This window comes from Podarcis vaucheri (assembly GCF_965113315.1).
Source record: "Podarcis vaucheri genome assembly, chromosome: Z".
In the NCBI taxonomy this organism is placed as follows: domain Eukaryota; kingdom Metazoa; phylum Chordata; class Lepidosauria; order Squamata; family Lacertidae; genus Podarcis; species Podarcis vaucheri.
In genome coordinates, this window is record NC_138758.1 from 12678985 (window position 1) to 12695079 (window position 16095).

The 16095-nt window shown below is 44.0% G+C and overlaps 1 protein-coding gene across 3 annotated transcripts in view; it reads left to right on the forward strand.

The window, feature by feature from the left end:
- The window catches only part of GRIA3 (glutamate ionotropic receptor AMPA type subunit 3), a 209648-nt gene that overhangs the window by 142059 nt on the left and 51494 nt on the right, over positions 1-16095 (forward strand). For all 3 annotated transcript variants that reach the window (XM_082207234.1, XM_082207233.1, XM_082207235.1), the window contains one exon: positions 5916-6114. In XM_082207234.1, coding sequence (XP_082063360.1) covers positions 5916-6114 — 199 coding nt within the window. The remainder of the gene's footprint in view (positions 1-5915; positions 6115-16095) is intronic.

The window sequence follows — 16095 nt, forward strand, 5'->3', positions numbered from 1 at the left end:
TGTTGTAGCCCTTTAAGCAATCCTGGCTTCCCTCAAAGAAGCATGAGAATTCATCCTTCACAGTTCCTAGAACCCTTAGCAAACTACAGTCCCTAGGATTCAATGGGAGAAGTCTCATGTGTATTGAATTTGCTTTGATTGCATGGGCTGCTGGAGAGATGCCTTCTGCACCGCACAGTTCTGCACCTCTCGCATTTAAAGCGCAGGGCTTCCCCCTAGCAGAATCCTTGGAACTTTAGTTTACCCCTACAATTCCCAGCCCCCTTAAAAACTACTGGGAAGGCAGCACTTGGGAAGGGGAGACTGTTCTCTCCACTTGTCTCTTCAGATGGGATCCATTCATCATGCAGTGAGTTTTGTTTTTATGTATTGTTTTGCTTCTAGTTTTTTATGGTTTTAAATTTATTTATTTATACTCAGTTATTGGAATGGGAGTGCTGCAACTCTCAGGTCCTGTTTGCAGGCCTCCAAGGGTCCAGAATCCTGTCTGCAAACTGGACCTGAGAGCAGCAGCAAATGGTGGGTGCAAATGCTTTAGAACATGGGAAGAGCCTGCTGGATTGAGCCAATGTCCCATCTAGTCCAGCATCTGTCTTTCACAGTGGCCAGCCAGATGCCAATAGAAGGTCTGTAAGCAGGACCTGGGCAAAACTCCCCCCCCCCCCCCGCAGTTCCCAACATCTGGCTTTCAGAAGCATAGTGATTCCAACAAGAGGAGGTAGAACATAGCCAGCTCAGCAGCTAGCAACTGATACTCTGACCCTGAAGGAATTTTCCTAATCTTTTTAGAAAGTTGGTAGATACTTTAAAATGCTTAAAGAACATAAACAAGCAAACAGGAATCTCAGTGGGATGGTAAACCAAAGACTGCCAGCATTTTCCCCTTGCACCTAAAAATCTCTTTACACAGCACTTTAGATTCCAGCCTGCATCTCTAGATCTTTGTCCTTTCCAAAAAAAAAAAAGCCAGCTGCAGGAATACCTTGTGGTCATCAAGAATCATGCCAATTGACTTCAACAGAAGTAAGTGGGATTAAAAGTGCTCCAGATTAGAGTGCCTAATGACAATTTGTCTAAGACAAAGAGATGCATAATTTGTAGTCAAGAGTATAGTTAAACATTCACGATGTTCCCATTAAAGACTGAGTAAATGTTCTGTAAATATAATGTAACTGTTGCATAAAAATGCATCTGTTTTGTCCTTGTTGTTAACATGCTATTATTTTAACAACATGCATCCACTCAAATTTTCCTCTCAAGGTATGCTATTTACTTTGATTTCATGATAACAGCTAAAGTTCATTTGTTGAGGAAGGCGCTCTTAACTGCAATTGATTTTGTGCTTATTTTCATGTATCTGACCACTCTGTGTACTTTGCATAAATACTATTGAGAGGACAAGTGCAATTTAGAGGGAGAGGGGAAACCACTGACTTTTATAATCCTAAAGTTTGTTTTTGGGACCAGGGATTTGAGGTTCAGAGGAATATTGGTACTCCTTGCAGATGGTATCATTATAGATTGATAGCTCAGTTGGTTAGAGCATGGTGCTGATAACGCCAAGGTTGCAGATTCAATCTGCTGCATATTCCTGCACTGCAGGGGGTTGGACTAGATGACCCTCGGGGTCCACTCCAACTCAATGTGTCTATGTTCTGTGTCATTAATTTGAAATCTGTTGTGCATGCAGTTCATTTTGTGCTAAACTCACACAAATTAAAGTTGCAGAGATAATGGGTTTCATCTAATTTCTACTTACAGTAGACCCATTAAAACTAAGGAACCTAAATTAGTCATGCCTATTAGCTTCAACTGGTCTACTCTGAGTCAGACTAGCATTGAATACAGCCCAATATACTTGAGAGCCCATGAGTATCCTACTGGGGAAAGCTCTGGGCTTTATAGTCTTCTCAAAGACCAAGAGAATACAACCCCAATATAATTTGGACAAGTCATTATTGTAGGTCACACAGTGGGTTTGGTATTCTATTCTGGCCTAGATTCCAGTGTTCTGAAAGTGAAGGAGGGAGATGTGCTTCTTTTATCACGGTCAGGCCATTACTCGCTGTAGGTTTTCTGATTACAGGTTTTCCATACATCTACCAGGGTGGAAGTCCAGTTAAGTTGATTCACCCTTGGAAATTTACTGGCCCAATTGGTTTCCAGAGTGCTCTCTTTTGTCCCTGTTACCAATAGCTCTTGGGTGGGTGGTTGCGGTGGGAAAGGGGCAGCTATAAGGGGTATCTACTCTTGTGGTTTAATCAAATTTAAGTAAGTCTCTCCCTGATTTACTGGGCTGGGGTCTGCACCAAACAATGATAACTAGAACACTGAGGGAGGTAAAGTCTCACAACATGAAGCATTTAAGAAAGTAAAGCTCACATGCTGAATTAATGAGTGACTATGAAGAGGGATGTGGGTGGCGCTGTGGCTTAAACCACAGAGCCTAGGACTTGCTGATCAGAAGGTTGGCGGTTCGAATCCCCGCGACGGGGTGAGCTCCCGTTGCTCAGTCCCTGCTCCTGCCAACCTAGCAGTTCGAAAGCACATCAAAGTGCAAGTAGATAAATAGGTACCGCTCCGGCGGGAAGGTAAATGGCGTTTCCATGCACTGCTCTGGTTCGCCAGAAGCGGCTTAGTCATGCTGGCCACATGACCTGGAAGCTGTACGCCGGCTTCCTCGGCCAATAAAGCGAGATGAGCGCCGCAACCCCAGAATCAGTCACGACTGGACCTAATGGTCAGGGGTCCCTTTACCTTTACCTTTATGAAATGGGGCCATGCACATCACCCATATGTTGATGCAAACATCAGTAAAGGGGGAATCATTGGTTGAACAGGGTTCCATATTGTGTAGAATCCTTCATGAGTCCAGCTGTACACAGTGAAGGATATTCCTTTTCAGCCACCTGTGTCAAAGCACACACATTTCGCATGACTTCAGGGATGGGTCTAGCCAGCACAGTTCCAACCCCTGCATATGTGTTGATTTGATGCATGAGTATTACTTCCTGAATTGTGTATTAACCATACACTAGTGGCTGATGCAAAGAAGGTGGTGTGTTTTTTTCCCTTCAGCACCCGGTGAACTAATGCAAAATCATGTCTCTAGATTTCTGGTGATGAAAAAGTTTTCTTACAATGACTTGGCTTATTATAAATTCCTTCTGCATTTTTATAAATTTGCTAGGGAGAATGAAGTGACTAAATATTTGCAGTCCTCTTCTGGGACAATGCTGGCTAAAATGGAAATCTGCCAGAGACTCAATTGCTAAAGCAGAATATGCATGCTTTGGAACATTGGGTTTTAGACATGCAAATTCCAATTAACATAAAATACACCAGAACATCTCCTCATGTCTCTCTGTGTTGGACTTAGATACTCAAAGTCCCAGTAGGATCCGATCAAGAAAGCTTGCTGATACATATTTTTCCCAAAATAATTACATATTTCCATTCACTGAATATTTTACATTTATGTTTGCTTAATCTGGCAATATAGAACAGTTATTGCATTTCTAAAATTGCACAAGTGCTCCTGTTAAGCAGAATAAAATGACCAAAAGAAATAGTAATTGGGGAAGGTCCATAGTGAGTCACATTTTGAAACGTTTTCTTCAAAAAAGAACTAAAAGGAATAGAAATAGGAAACTGCCTTACGCCAAATCAGACCATTGGCCCATTTATCATAGTATTGTCTACACTGACTGGGGTGGCTGTCTAGGGTTTCCCAGAAATGCCAGAGGTTGAACCTGAGACCTTCTGAATGCAAAGCAGATGCCCTGCCACAGATGCTCAGTGTTCCCTCCTCCCCACCAGTGATTTTCCCCAGTTTTTTCCCCATTTTGACGGATATTATTATTATTATTATTATTATTATTATTATTATTATCATCATCATCTGCCCATCTGACTGGGTGGCCCCTGGCACTCTGAGTGGCCCCCAACAAAATATTTAAAACACAATAAAACATCAACCTTTAAAAACCTCCCTGAACAGGGCTGCCTCCAGGTGTCTTCTAAAAGTCAGATAGTTGTTTATCTGTTTGACATCTGATGAGAGGGCATTCTACAGGGCAGGTGCCACTATCAAAAAGGCCCTCTCCTTGGTTCCCTGTAGCTTCACATCTCACAGTGAGGGAACCAGCAGAAGGTCCTTGGAGCTAGACCTTGGTGTCTGGGCTGAGTGATGGGTGGAGACACTCTTTCAGGTATACTGGGCCGAGGCTGTTTAGGGCTTTAAAGGTCTGCACCAACACTTTGAATTGTGCTTGGAAATGTACTGGGATATGGCTACTATATCCTTTTCGATCCTCCCCTCCCCTCCCAAAAAAATTATTTAAAGCATGACCATCAACCTTTTCAGATACCATACATAAACAATTGATGCTGTGTCAAACTATTGGTGCATTTAGCCTATTATTGTCTTCTCCAGTTGGCAGGGCTTGGCAGACGCCATGTCTTACAGTCAGTGTGGGTGATATTAAGGCAGCTTCCTATGTTCCTATCAACTTACATACAATGCATGGAGGGAAGGAGACCGCACATTTCCCACTGGGCCTGCCCCCTCATAGTCTTTATAAAACCTACACACGCACAAGTGGAACAAGCAATCTGTACACTAAAAATATGCAAGGAACAGATTGTGCAGGCAGAGCCTACACACATGCAGTTTTTTTATATATACAGTAAACGTAGGCATTGTCCAGACAGCCTGATCAACCTAGCTAGCAAGTAAAGCTCCAGAATTAGAAACAGCGTTGATGTCAGAGGTGGCGAAGGTAGGGAGGCTGAGGGAAGTCAAGGAAGAAAGAACTCTGTGGGTAGGAAGGGAGCTGAGAGTTAAAGAGGAGGAGGAGGAGGAGGATATGAGTCCTCCTTTCAGTTGACATTCTCAGGGAAGGACTGTTGGAAGCAAGTTCATTTTGACTCTGATGTATGTGAATGTTGCGTGTATTGGGGGTATTGTGGGGGTGGGGGGAGCGAGAGAGAGAATGGCCATTTACATTCAACAAGTGTAAGGCAAATAGTTGAGGTGTGCACCCTGAGTGTTTCATATGTGACTTTCAACAAATGTGCAGTCTGCATACCTGTGTGTATGCAATAGTTGAGTTGTGCAAATCTAGTACACTTGTTCACACAAACGTATGTACAGATGTAGAGGCAACTTGTGCAGGTGCTCAGTGTAGCATATGAATAACGAGAGAGAGAGAGAGAGAGAGAGAGAGAGAGAGAGAGAGAGAGAGAGAGGTGGAGTGGAAGAGGTATTTACACACACACACACACACACACAAAGCCATATTTTATTTAGAGTTCAATGCATGCTAACAACACACACATGTTCTATAGTTACAATGAATGGAAACAAAAGCAAACAGAGGGTGGATGAGATGCTCCGCCATAGCATGGGAGCATATTTTGGAATCAGTTCTCACCTCTCTAACCCTAACCCTAACCCTCTCATGATTGGGTGCCTAGACTGGCCTATAGACTTGCTGGAGTAGAGCACTTCAGTCAAGGGCCAGGTAAGTTGAATTAGCAGACACAGCATATGAGTTGTTAATTTGGCTAGAGATACAATGTGGAAAGATGCTCAGGTGTTCCACCCTTGCATTGATTAAAGACAGCCAGAGCTCTGCTCAGAAGAGGATAGTAGCCATGGTGAGATCTAATTCTCTCTTGACTCTGCCCACTCTGTGAATGGATTGTCAGCCCATTAGGTGCAGCATAATAGGTGTCTAGCGCTCTCTCTCTCTCTCTCTCTCTCTCTCTTTCTCTCTCCCTCTCTTTCTCTCTCTCTCTCTCTCTCTCTCTCACACACACACACACACACACACACACACACATCTTCTCTTCTCAAAGAAGACCAAAGACTTGTTTTTATAACCGATATAACCTCATCTCCTCTTTCTTAGATCTCTCTCAGGGCGAATTGTTGGCGGCGTCTGGTGGTTCTTCACCCTCATCATTATCTCTTCCTACACTGCCAACCTTGCTGCCTTCCTTACGGTGGAAAGGATGGTGTCTCCCATAGAAAGTGCTGAAGACTTGGCTAAGCAGACCGAAATAGCCTATGGAACTCTGGATTCAGGCTCAACCAAAGAATTTTTTAGAGTAAGTTTCCTGGTTTTTGTTACAATGGCTAAACTATTTCATTATTATTAGTAGTAGTAGTATTTAAAAAAAAAGAAGCACAATCACCCTTTGTTCACTCAGCATGTTTGTGTATGTGGAGAAGGATTGCAGCTACTGGAGCTGCTCCATCTTCAGCCTAACACATGAATGTAATCTATGTGCACAAAACCAATATGCATGTAGGCACTGTGTGTGCAATTAAAAGCTCTGCAAAAGTTTCATGGAGAGAGGCAATGGATGTAAGGGAGAAGGTCCTAGCTCAATAGCAGAGCAGCTCAGTCAGTAAGTATGAGACTCCTAATCTCAGGGTCTTGGGTTTGAAACCTACACTGGGCAAAAATGTTCCTGAACTTCAGGGGGTTGGACTAAATGGCTCTCCAACTCTATGATCTACATACCTTCCTTGAAGAAGGTCCCAGGCTCAAATCTGGCATCCCCAGTAAAAAAGAAAAGACTCCTAACTGAAATGCTGGAAAGCAGCTGCCAGTCAGCACAGACAACATAGGTAGAAATGCTGCTGACCTCCAGACAATGCTGGGCTCAAATCAATGCCATCTCGCATGGCCAGTTATCAAGGATGAGCGGAGTTGTAGATGGACCATACCACTTGGTACAAGGCAGCTTCCTATGTTCCTGTAGATGTGTAAGCCCTGTTCAGGGTGGAGGGAAGATCCAGCAGGTACATGTCTCCTCCCCTTTTGATGTGATTACTTATATGCTATTAAGTCTCAGAAGAATCTTTGTATATGTAAGTACGCTTAACATTACTGGTATGGTACACTGTAATTTTGTTTTAGAGGGAGACTTTTCATAATTAAGTGACCTCATTAACATGCCATGGCAAACCATAGTTAATGGATTGCCTTTCTGGCTTGTTTCACTCCTTCCTGTTCATGTGGAGAGGAAACAAACCATATTCCCTGGCATAGCATTAGGTCTGAACCAGAGACCATGGCTTATTTTGCTCTCAATATGCATGGTTTGTTCTTGGCTTACTGACTATGGTTTGCTGGAGCAAAGCAAAACAAGAGCACTGATTTGAACATAGCACAAAGTCAGAGATTGTAATTCATTAGTTGGCAGTACAAGCAGGAGGACGCGGGTGGCGCTGTGGGCTAAAGCCTCAGCGCCTAGGGCTTGCCGATCTAAAGGTCGGCGGTTCGAATCCCCGCGGCGGGGTGCGCTCCCGCTGCTCGGTCCCAGCGCCTGCCCACCTAGCAGTTCGAAAGCACCCCCGGGGGCAAGTAGATAAATAGGTACCGCTTACCAGCGGGAAGGTAAACGGCGTTCCGTGTGCGGCTCTGGCTCGCCAGAGCAGCGTTGTCACGCTGGCCACGTGACCCGGAAGTGTCTGCGGACAGCGCTGGCCCCCGGCCAATAGATGTGAGATGGGCGCACAAACCCCAGAGTCTGTCAAGACTGGCCCGTTCGGGCAGGGGTACCTTTACCTTTACCTTTACCTTTACAAGCAGGAAGGAGTGAACCAGCCCTCTTAGGCCCCATCTGCACTATACATTTAAGGCAGTATCAAACTACCTTTGGCTTTCCACAAAGAATCCCAGGAACTGTAATTTGTAAAAAGTGCTCAGAATTGTTGGGAGGCTATTCTCCTCAGAGAGCTACCCCGCATTAACTGCAGCTTGTCATACTGTCCAAACATAACAAGCTGTGGAGAGCCGCAATTATGGCTTGTTTGAAACAAGCCACTTGAGAGACATGGCAGCTGGATTGTTTTGGCAAACCATAGTTCAGATTAACCACAATTTAGGGCTTGGACACAACACTAAACTGTGGTTAATCAGAGCTACAAGGAAATGCTTGCAGTCAATGCACAGTTGCACGAGAAGAGAAGATGGGTATATGAACTCATATCTCATTAATATTGCATTATACCAGGCAAAATGGTGTTCTCCATATGTTGTCAGACTCCAACTCCCATCAGCCCCAGCCAGCATAACTAATGCTTAGGTATGATGAGAGTTGAAGTCCAACAATATCTGGAGGATACCCCTGCATTAAACCATAGTTCACTGTAATGCCCATTTATTGTGAACATTACAATAAACTATGGTGTAATGCAGGGGTGTCATCCATGTGTTATTGGACTACAGCTGCAGTGAGTGACTAGCAGAAAACCTCCCCCCACCATCTCTCCAGTTCTTCCTGCATCCTAGATCTAGGAGTCTGTGCAACAAAGTCTCACCGCAAACACTCAAGGATACTTTCATCTGCTATCTCCATCACCAGAGAGTTGGATGCTATGGCCCTTCTGTTGTCTTCAAACTGTGATTCAAGGGATAGGTGGTGTGTGTGTGTGTGTGTGTGCGCGCGCGTGCGCGTGCGCGCGCATGCGTGTGTTTAAAAAAGATCAATTGCTGGCAGAGAGGAAAAGATGGGGGTGCATGCACCCCCTCTTCTTTTATCTAAAAAGAAATCCTTTCTTTCAAGTAATGAAAGGCAAGTGTTGTTACAAGGTGTAGAAAAAGGAAATCATTAAATATCTGAATGCTGCAATGTACAATTAAAAGAACTGGGTGCTTTATTGCTATGTCTCTTGGAGGAAGATGCATCTGGAATTCTAAATAATATGTAGAGGGAGATCTAGTGCAATCAAGAGAGGTTGTTGGTGGGAGAGATGAAATTGACTGTGGCAGCATAACTTAGAACTTCTCTGACAGCTAAAATAAGGACTTATGTACCTTATAACTTGGGGTCATAGTCAGGCTAAGACCTTGGGTGTTTGGATTCCAAAGGGAACATTTTCAGATAAAGAGTCCACTGAGGGTTGAAGAGTTAGGTTGGGTCTGGGCCCAGAGTTAGGGCTTAAGCAGGAGCTAAAGCAAGGGTGGGGATGCTGTGGAACTGCAACGTCCATTGCCCCTAGCCATTGGCCATGTTGGGTGAGGTTGAAGGGTGCTGAAGCCCAACAACCTCTCAAGAGCCATTGGTTCTTAATCCCTGAGCATGAGCTGAGGAAACAGGCTGATGCTGAAATGCATTGGACAGGAGGTCTTGCTCTGTCAACTAGGTATGGGAGAATGTGACACTCTATTTCTTGAAAACTCTTTCATTGATTACTGCCCTTTTACCCTTGAGACCTTATCAGGGAAAAAGACAGGATGATGATGATGATGATGATAATGGTGATGATGATGATAAGGCGCACCTGGCACTACCTGGGGATTTGTTGAAATATTGTTATCCCTGGTAAAGGTAAAGGGACCCCTGACCATTAGGTCTAGTCATGACCGACTGTGGGGTTGCGGCACTCAGCTCGCTTTATTGGCCGAGGGAACCGGCATACAGCTTCCGGGTCATGACTAAGCTGCTTCTGGCAAACCAGAGCAGCGCACGGAAATGATGTTTACCTTCATGCTGGAATGGTACCTATTTATCTACTTGCATTTCGATGTGCTTTCGAACTGCTAGGTTGGCAGGAGCAGGGACCGAGCAATGGGAGCTCACTCAGTTGCGGGGATTCGAACCACCGACTTTCTGATCAGCAAGTCCTAGACTCTGTGATTTTAACCCACAGCGCCATGCAAAGACTTAGTAAGATTTTCTAATTTATATTTAGACACACACACACACACACACACACACATGTGTATTGAATTTGCTTTGATTGCATGGGCTGCTGGAGAGATGCCTTCTGCACAGCACAGTTCTGCACCTCTCGCATTTAAAGCGCAGGGCTTCCCCCTAGCAGAATCCTTGGAACTTTAGTTTACCCCTACAATTCCCAGCCCCCTTAAAAACTACTGGGAAGGCAGCACTTGGGAAGGGGAGACTGTTCTCTCCACTTGTCTCTTCAGATGGGATCCATTCAGCATGCAGTGAGTTTTGTTTCTATGTGTTGTTTTGCTTCTAGTTTTTTATGGTTTTAAATTTATTTATTTATACTCAGTTATTGGAATGGGAGTGCTGCAACTCTCAGGTCCTGTTTGCAGGCCTCCAAGGGTCCAGAATCCTGTCTGCAAACAGGACCCGAGAACAGCAGCAAATGGTGGGTGCAAATGCTTTAGAACATGGGAAGAGCCTGCTGGATTGTGCCAATGTCCCATCTAGTCCAGCATCCGTCTTTCACAGTGGCCAACCAGATGTCAATAGAAGGTCTGTAAGCAGGACCTGGGCTCTGTGGTTTAGACCACAGTGCCATCCGCATCCCTGTGATCCCTGGTATGATTCAGTAAAGGTCCATAGTGTCCAGCATCCTGTAGATGCCTCCTGGAAGCCTATGACCAGAACATGAAGGCAATTGTGCCTCACATAGTCTTGCTTTCCAGCAATTGATACTGAGTCAGGTACTGCCTTTGAACCTGTAGGTTCTCTACAGTCACTATGAGTGATAGCTGTTAACAGACTGCTCATTTTAATCCCTGAATTTGTCTAATCCTTTTTTAAAGTCATTTGGGTGGGTGGCCATCACCACATCTTGTGGCATTGCACTCCACAGATTAATTACATATTCTGTGGAGGTGTACTTCCTTGTGTTTCACTGGATCACCCACATCCAGGTTCTTAAGTCCTGAAATGAGGGGCATCTTTTGCCTTAACCCCTTGTTCTCAACCTGCATCTTGTTATACACCACCTTTGTTTCAAGCTAAAAAGCAATGAACACTTCAGCCTTTCCTCATATGAAGAAGAAGAAGAAGAAGAGTTTGGATTTGATATTGCCTTTCACTCCCTTTAAGGAGTCTCAAAGCGGCTAACATTCTCCTTTCCCTTCCTCCCCCACAACAAACACTCTGTGAGGTGAGTGAGGCTGAGAGACTTCAAGAAGTGTGACTGGCCCAAGGTCACCCAGCAGCTGCATGTGGAGGAGCGGAGATGCAAACCACGTTCACCAGATTATGAGACTTCCGCTCTTAACCACTATACCACACTGGCTCTAGTCCTTTGGTTGTTTGGATTGCGCCTTTCTGCTCATTGTCAGTCCTCTTCCTCTTTCTTTCTGTGCTGAGAGGAGTATTCTGGTGCCTGAGCACAGATATTATTATTGTTGTTGTTGTTTTATACATTTGATGTTAGCCACTCTGAGCCCGGCTTCGGCTGGGGAGGACGGAATATAAATAATAATTATTATTATTATTATTATTATTATTATTATTATTATTATTATGTCACTCAGCAAGGTCTTGGAACATGAAGTTCTTGGTTCATGTCCCAGAATATCTGGCACTTAGCCATGTGCAGGTGAGAGGTGCCTAGGTTAGTCCAATCTTTGGCCTCATTAGCAAAGCCACAAAGTATTAGTCACTGATGTTGTGGTGTTGTTTTTCATGAAATGGGGAACACTTACTATTTGAAAGTGGAATCACACCAGCAATTCATTTTATGTGAGCAGATGGTAATGAATTTCATCTGCTTCAGAATTGGGCAGCATCCAGCCAGCAACCTGTTTTATACTGCTGACTGTTTCCCTAGCCGTCATAATGGTTTGGTGGCTGGCAGGACTCAAAATTTATAGGTCAAACATTCCCAATCTTAAAAAATAAAAATGCACCCTGAGTTCTCATGATATGGTGTTCTCATTTGTGTATGTGACATTTTCACAGCAGAACATACTTTATACTCCAAATAGCTCCTGAGCTCCTGCAGCTTCCCAACTACAAGTTATTTGGCAACCAAAGGATTCCACTTAGTCATGCTGGCCACATGACCTGGAAAAACTGTCTGTTGACAAACGCCAGCTCCCTTAGCCTGTAAAGCAAGATGAGCACCACAACCCCAGAGTTGTCTGCGACTGGACTTAACTGCCAGGGGTCCTTTACCTTTTTTTCTTCTTATTTCTAGTTAGCAACACTAGGCCCTTTTGCAACAATGCAACACTTACAAGGGTGGTGCTATAAATGGCAGTCAGTGGGTTTTGTGCACTTTTATCCACATTCTGGAATGCTTTTATCCCAATGGGATAGACATTGGGAATGTTTTAGCATTTTTAGTGTAATCCTTGATTCTAAAAACAATAAAAATTCATTTTATTTCAAAATGATCTTCTATCTCTGCTGTCCAATGCAGTATACCTCTGTATGTATGTTGCTAGGAGTTGCAAGTGATGAGAGTGCCATTGCTGTCAGGTTCTGTTTGTGGTCTTCCCAGAGACACCAAGTTGGCTACTGTGAGAACAGGATGCTGGACTAAATGGGGCCATTGGGTTGATCTAGCAGGCTCCTGTGGTGCCATGGTTAGAGTGTTGGATTAGGACCTGGGAGACCAGGGTTCAAATCGCCACTCAACCATGAAGCTCCCTGGCTGACCTCGGGCTAGTGACTGTATCCCTTAGCCTAACCTGCCTCTCAGGGTTACTGTGAGGATAAATGGGGAGAGCTATGTATGTCACCTTTAGCTCCTTGGAGTACAAAGTTGTTGTTTTGACAGGACATTGCATGACTAAAAACTGAATGCACTGCAATTGGGTTTAGGATAATGTATTTTTTAAATATATATATATATTTATTGCTTTTAAAAGTTACAAAAAAAGTAGAAGAAAGAGAGAAAAGACAAAAAAGAAAGAAGAAGAAAAAGACAAGAAAAAAGAAAAAGAAATACAATACAATATATAAACAATACAAACCCACCCTAAACCCATTAAACTAAACAAAGCAAGACAAAAACAATTTAAAAACATCCCTCCTTTTCCATACTCTGACCTTCATTCCCTTGTTTCCTCGACTTCCTCACGCCTCCCTTCTTGTATCCCACTTCTAGTACTTGTTTCAGTAAATCCTTTCCATCTTTCTCTATTTTCTGTCATATTATAAATAACATATCCTTTAACCTTATTTCCCATTAAAGGTAAATTACTTATATACACCCAACTTCTTATAGCATTTCTGCTAAATCCATAAAATATCATTCCACCATTTTTCTAACAGTCATTGCTTTAGCAAAATTTCTAAATAAACACTTAAAAATTTCCAATAATCTTCCACTATCTCCTATCCCTGGCTTTGGATTCTGCCAGTCCTTTCCGACAGTTCCATATAATCCATCAACCTGGTGTTCTTATATCCGAGGCTCTTAAATCTCTTCCAAGTCCCTTCTGCAGGTCTTCTTCATATTCTTTGATGCTCAGGAGCAAATCTCGGGAAAACTCCAGCCTAGCAATACTTTTGTTCCTTCTGGACAGTTCAGCCAAATTTCCAAAGTTAAAAATAAAGTCCATAGAGTGTTTCAGAACGTATTTCAGGATTCCTCCAATTCTAGCGACCCCAAAACTTCAAGCACCTCCAAACCCAGGTCCATGTCCCAAAAGTCAGTCAATCCCTGGATAGAGGGTTCTTTCCAACTTTCCTTCTTCAATCCAAGCCGGGATCCTAGCCTCAGAATTTGACTTTTGCTAGATTCAGTCATGAAAGACCTCAATTTATAATCCTCAATTTGCTTCTGAGAAATTAAGGATCCCGCTTGTACTACTTTTGGTTTCACATCATCAGCTTTCTCCTTTTTCTCCACTTTAGCTTGTAACGTCTTTGCTTCAATCTATTTACAAAAACGGGAGGCGGACTTCCTGTTTAGAACCTTCCCACCAAATTAAAGTGTTTCAAGATCCAATTCTCCGTTCTACTCACAGGTAGTCGTTTAAAATCCAATTGTCCACAGGAAAAGTCAGCGCTCTCCAGCAACAGCAATGCGGCTTTACTCCGTGAAAGAAGCGGTCAATTCAAAGCACCGCGCCGCTCACCCCACGTCGCTCCGGATCCCCAAAACAGGGTAGAGGAGGCGCAAAGGGTGCCAGCCGAATCCCAGGTTCACAGGCTTCTCCCGCCTGTGATTTCTATGGGTCTCCGCCTTCACCGTGGCGGTCAGACCCTGCTTTTCACGTAGCAAGTTACTCCCGATCGGAGGAGCTCCGCCATTGCCGGAGGCGCCAACCCGGAAGTCCCAGGTTTAGGATAATGTAATGTATTGTGTTAAAGTTGCATAATGAATCCGATTCTTTCTGTACATCAGAATTAACAAGAGGATGATGGAATCCATAATTAGAAAAAATATATATAGCATGGTGTCGCCATTTGTTCTTGATAATTCCAGTAGAGCCAAGTGACCCTTGTACCCAGTTAGTACTCTGGGGAGTGGGGAACCTTTTTCAGTTACACTCTCTTCCAGACAACCATTCAGGGGACACATACCAGCGGTGGGCAGGACATAAAGCAAAAGTGGGTAAAGCAATTAAAGTAGGCTAGTTACCTCTCTAAGTAAAGATAAAGGGACCCCAGCCGTGGCCGACTCCGGGGTTGCGGTGCTCATCTCGCTTTATTGGCCGAGGGAGTCGGCGTATAGCTTCTGGGTCATGTGGCCAGCATGACAAAGTCACTTCTGGCGAACCAGAGCAGCGCACAGAAACGCCGTTTACCTTCCCGCTGGAGCGGTACCTATTTATCTACTTGCACTTTGTCGTGCTTTCGAACTGCTAGGTTGGCAGGAGCTGGGACAGAGCAACGGGAGCTCACCTCGTCTCAGGGATTCGAACTGCCGACCTTCTGATCAGCCAGTCCTAGGCTCTGTGGTTTAACCCACAGCACCACCGGTGTCCCCAGTTACCTCTCTACCCTCCCTCTAAACAAGCAAGAACAATTATTGAATCTCAGTGGCACATTCTAGTCAGGCAAAAACACTCAAAGAGGGTGCACATCAGGCCAAGGGGAAAGGAATGTAGCCAGGGAACGGGAGTGATCTGTGGAAAATACCAAGTACCAGACAGAGGGGTCTAGAGGCCTGCATTCAGTCCCCGGGGCTGAAGTTCCTTACTTACAGAATTTAGTGGCAAATTCAGAAGTGCAGAGTAACTTCATTATAGTCTTAGCCACACACTCTTCTAAGATTATACAATCTAAGATTATACACGAATAATCATTAGAGATCCATTGTACTGACCAGTGCAGATCTCCATATGTTGCCTTTCAGCTAGATCTACTTTTCCGTGCATATGCACATGGGCAAATGATTTGGAGTGTTCCAATATCTTCTTTTGGAGTGACGTGGTTTTCCTGAAGTTCCATTGTATGTGGCAGAACTTGCACACCGTTTTCTTGAAACTGAAGCATCTTGTGTTTTCAATATTGCCAAGAGCTTAACTTTGGAGCATACAGGAAAAACCACTACAGTATTTTGTGTTCTTTACACACAGCTCCTTTCACTCTGGCTTCAGTTAGTGCAAAGAGTGAGAATATTCCTTTTCAGTGGCTACAAATTTCCTCTTTCATGTTGATTGGGCATCTCTAGGTTGCTGGAGACGGGGACCCTACTAGGGCCCTGCTGCAGAAATAGTAACAGGGCCTCAACCTCCTGTGATCCCAGACTACTGCACTTCTGCCCACGTCTGGTCCTAAAGTGAAATCTTTTATATCTTCATAGCAAAATTTGACATGGCTGATAAATGGTCCCCTTTGACTTGCATCCTGCAAATCTTCCCTCCACTCCATTTAACCTCTAATTGCGATTTGCAACACACACATGAGCAAATTTCACTCACTATCTCATGAATATTTGCTTGCAGAAGACACTAACTGTGTGACCTGAGACTTTGTGCAGGTCAGAGAGCAAAGCATGAATTGCAAAGTTGTTGAAGTGAAACTGCAGCAGAGCTTCAGCTAACGGGTTAACTTGGTAGCTAGGAGAACGTATCACTGGAGCAAAGCAGCCAGAGCCCCAGGGAAATGCAATCACTCCCTGTTTCCGTGTTCTACTTTTGGGAGAACAACTACGCGATAATGATAGTGACATTCCCTGAGATAGCTAAGGCTCCATATTCTTCCCCCCACCCCCTAACTTACTGTACCACTTTATATAACTGCTGTGTCACATGAATAGGTGCTTGTTAGAAGAAAATATATAGCTTCTCTGTAGGGATGCAAGTGTGCAGGTGATGAATTGGTTAGATTATTAATTGATGAAAGACCTTCTGAGCGATTGAAGAGGTGTCCTAAATGAATAATAGGTATTTTTACAACTTT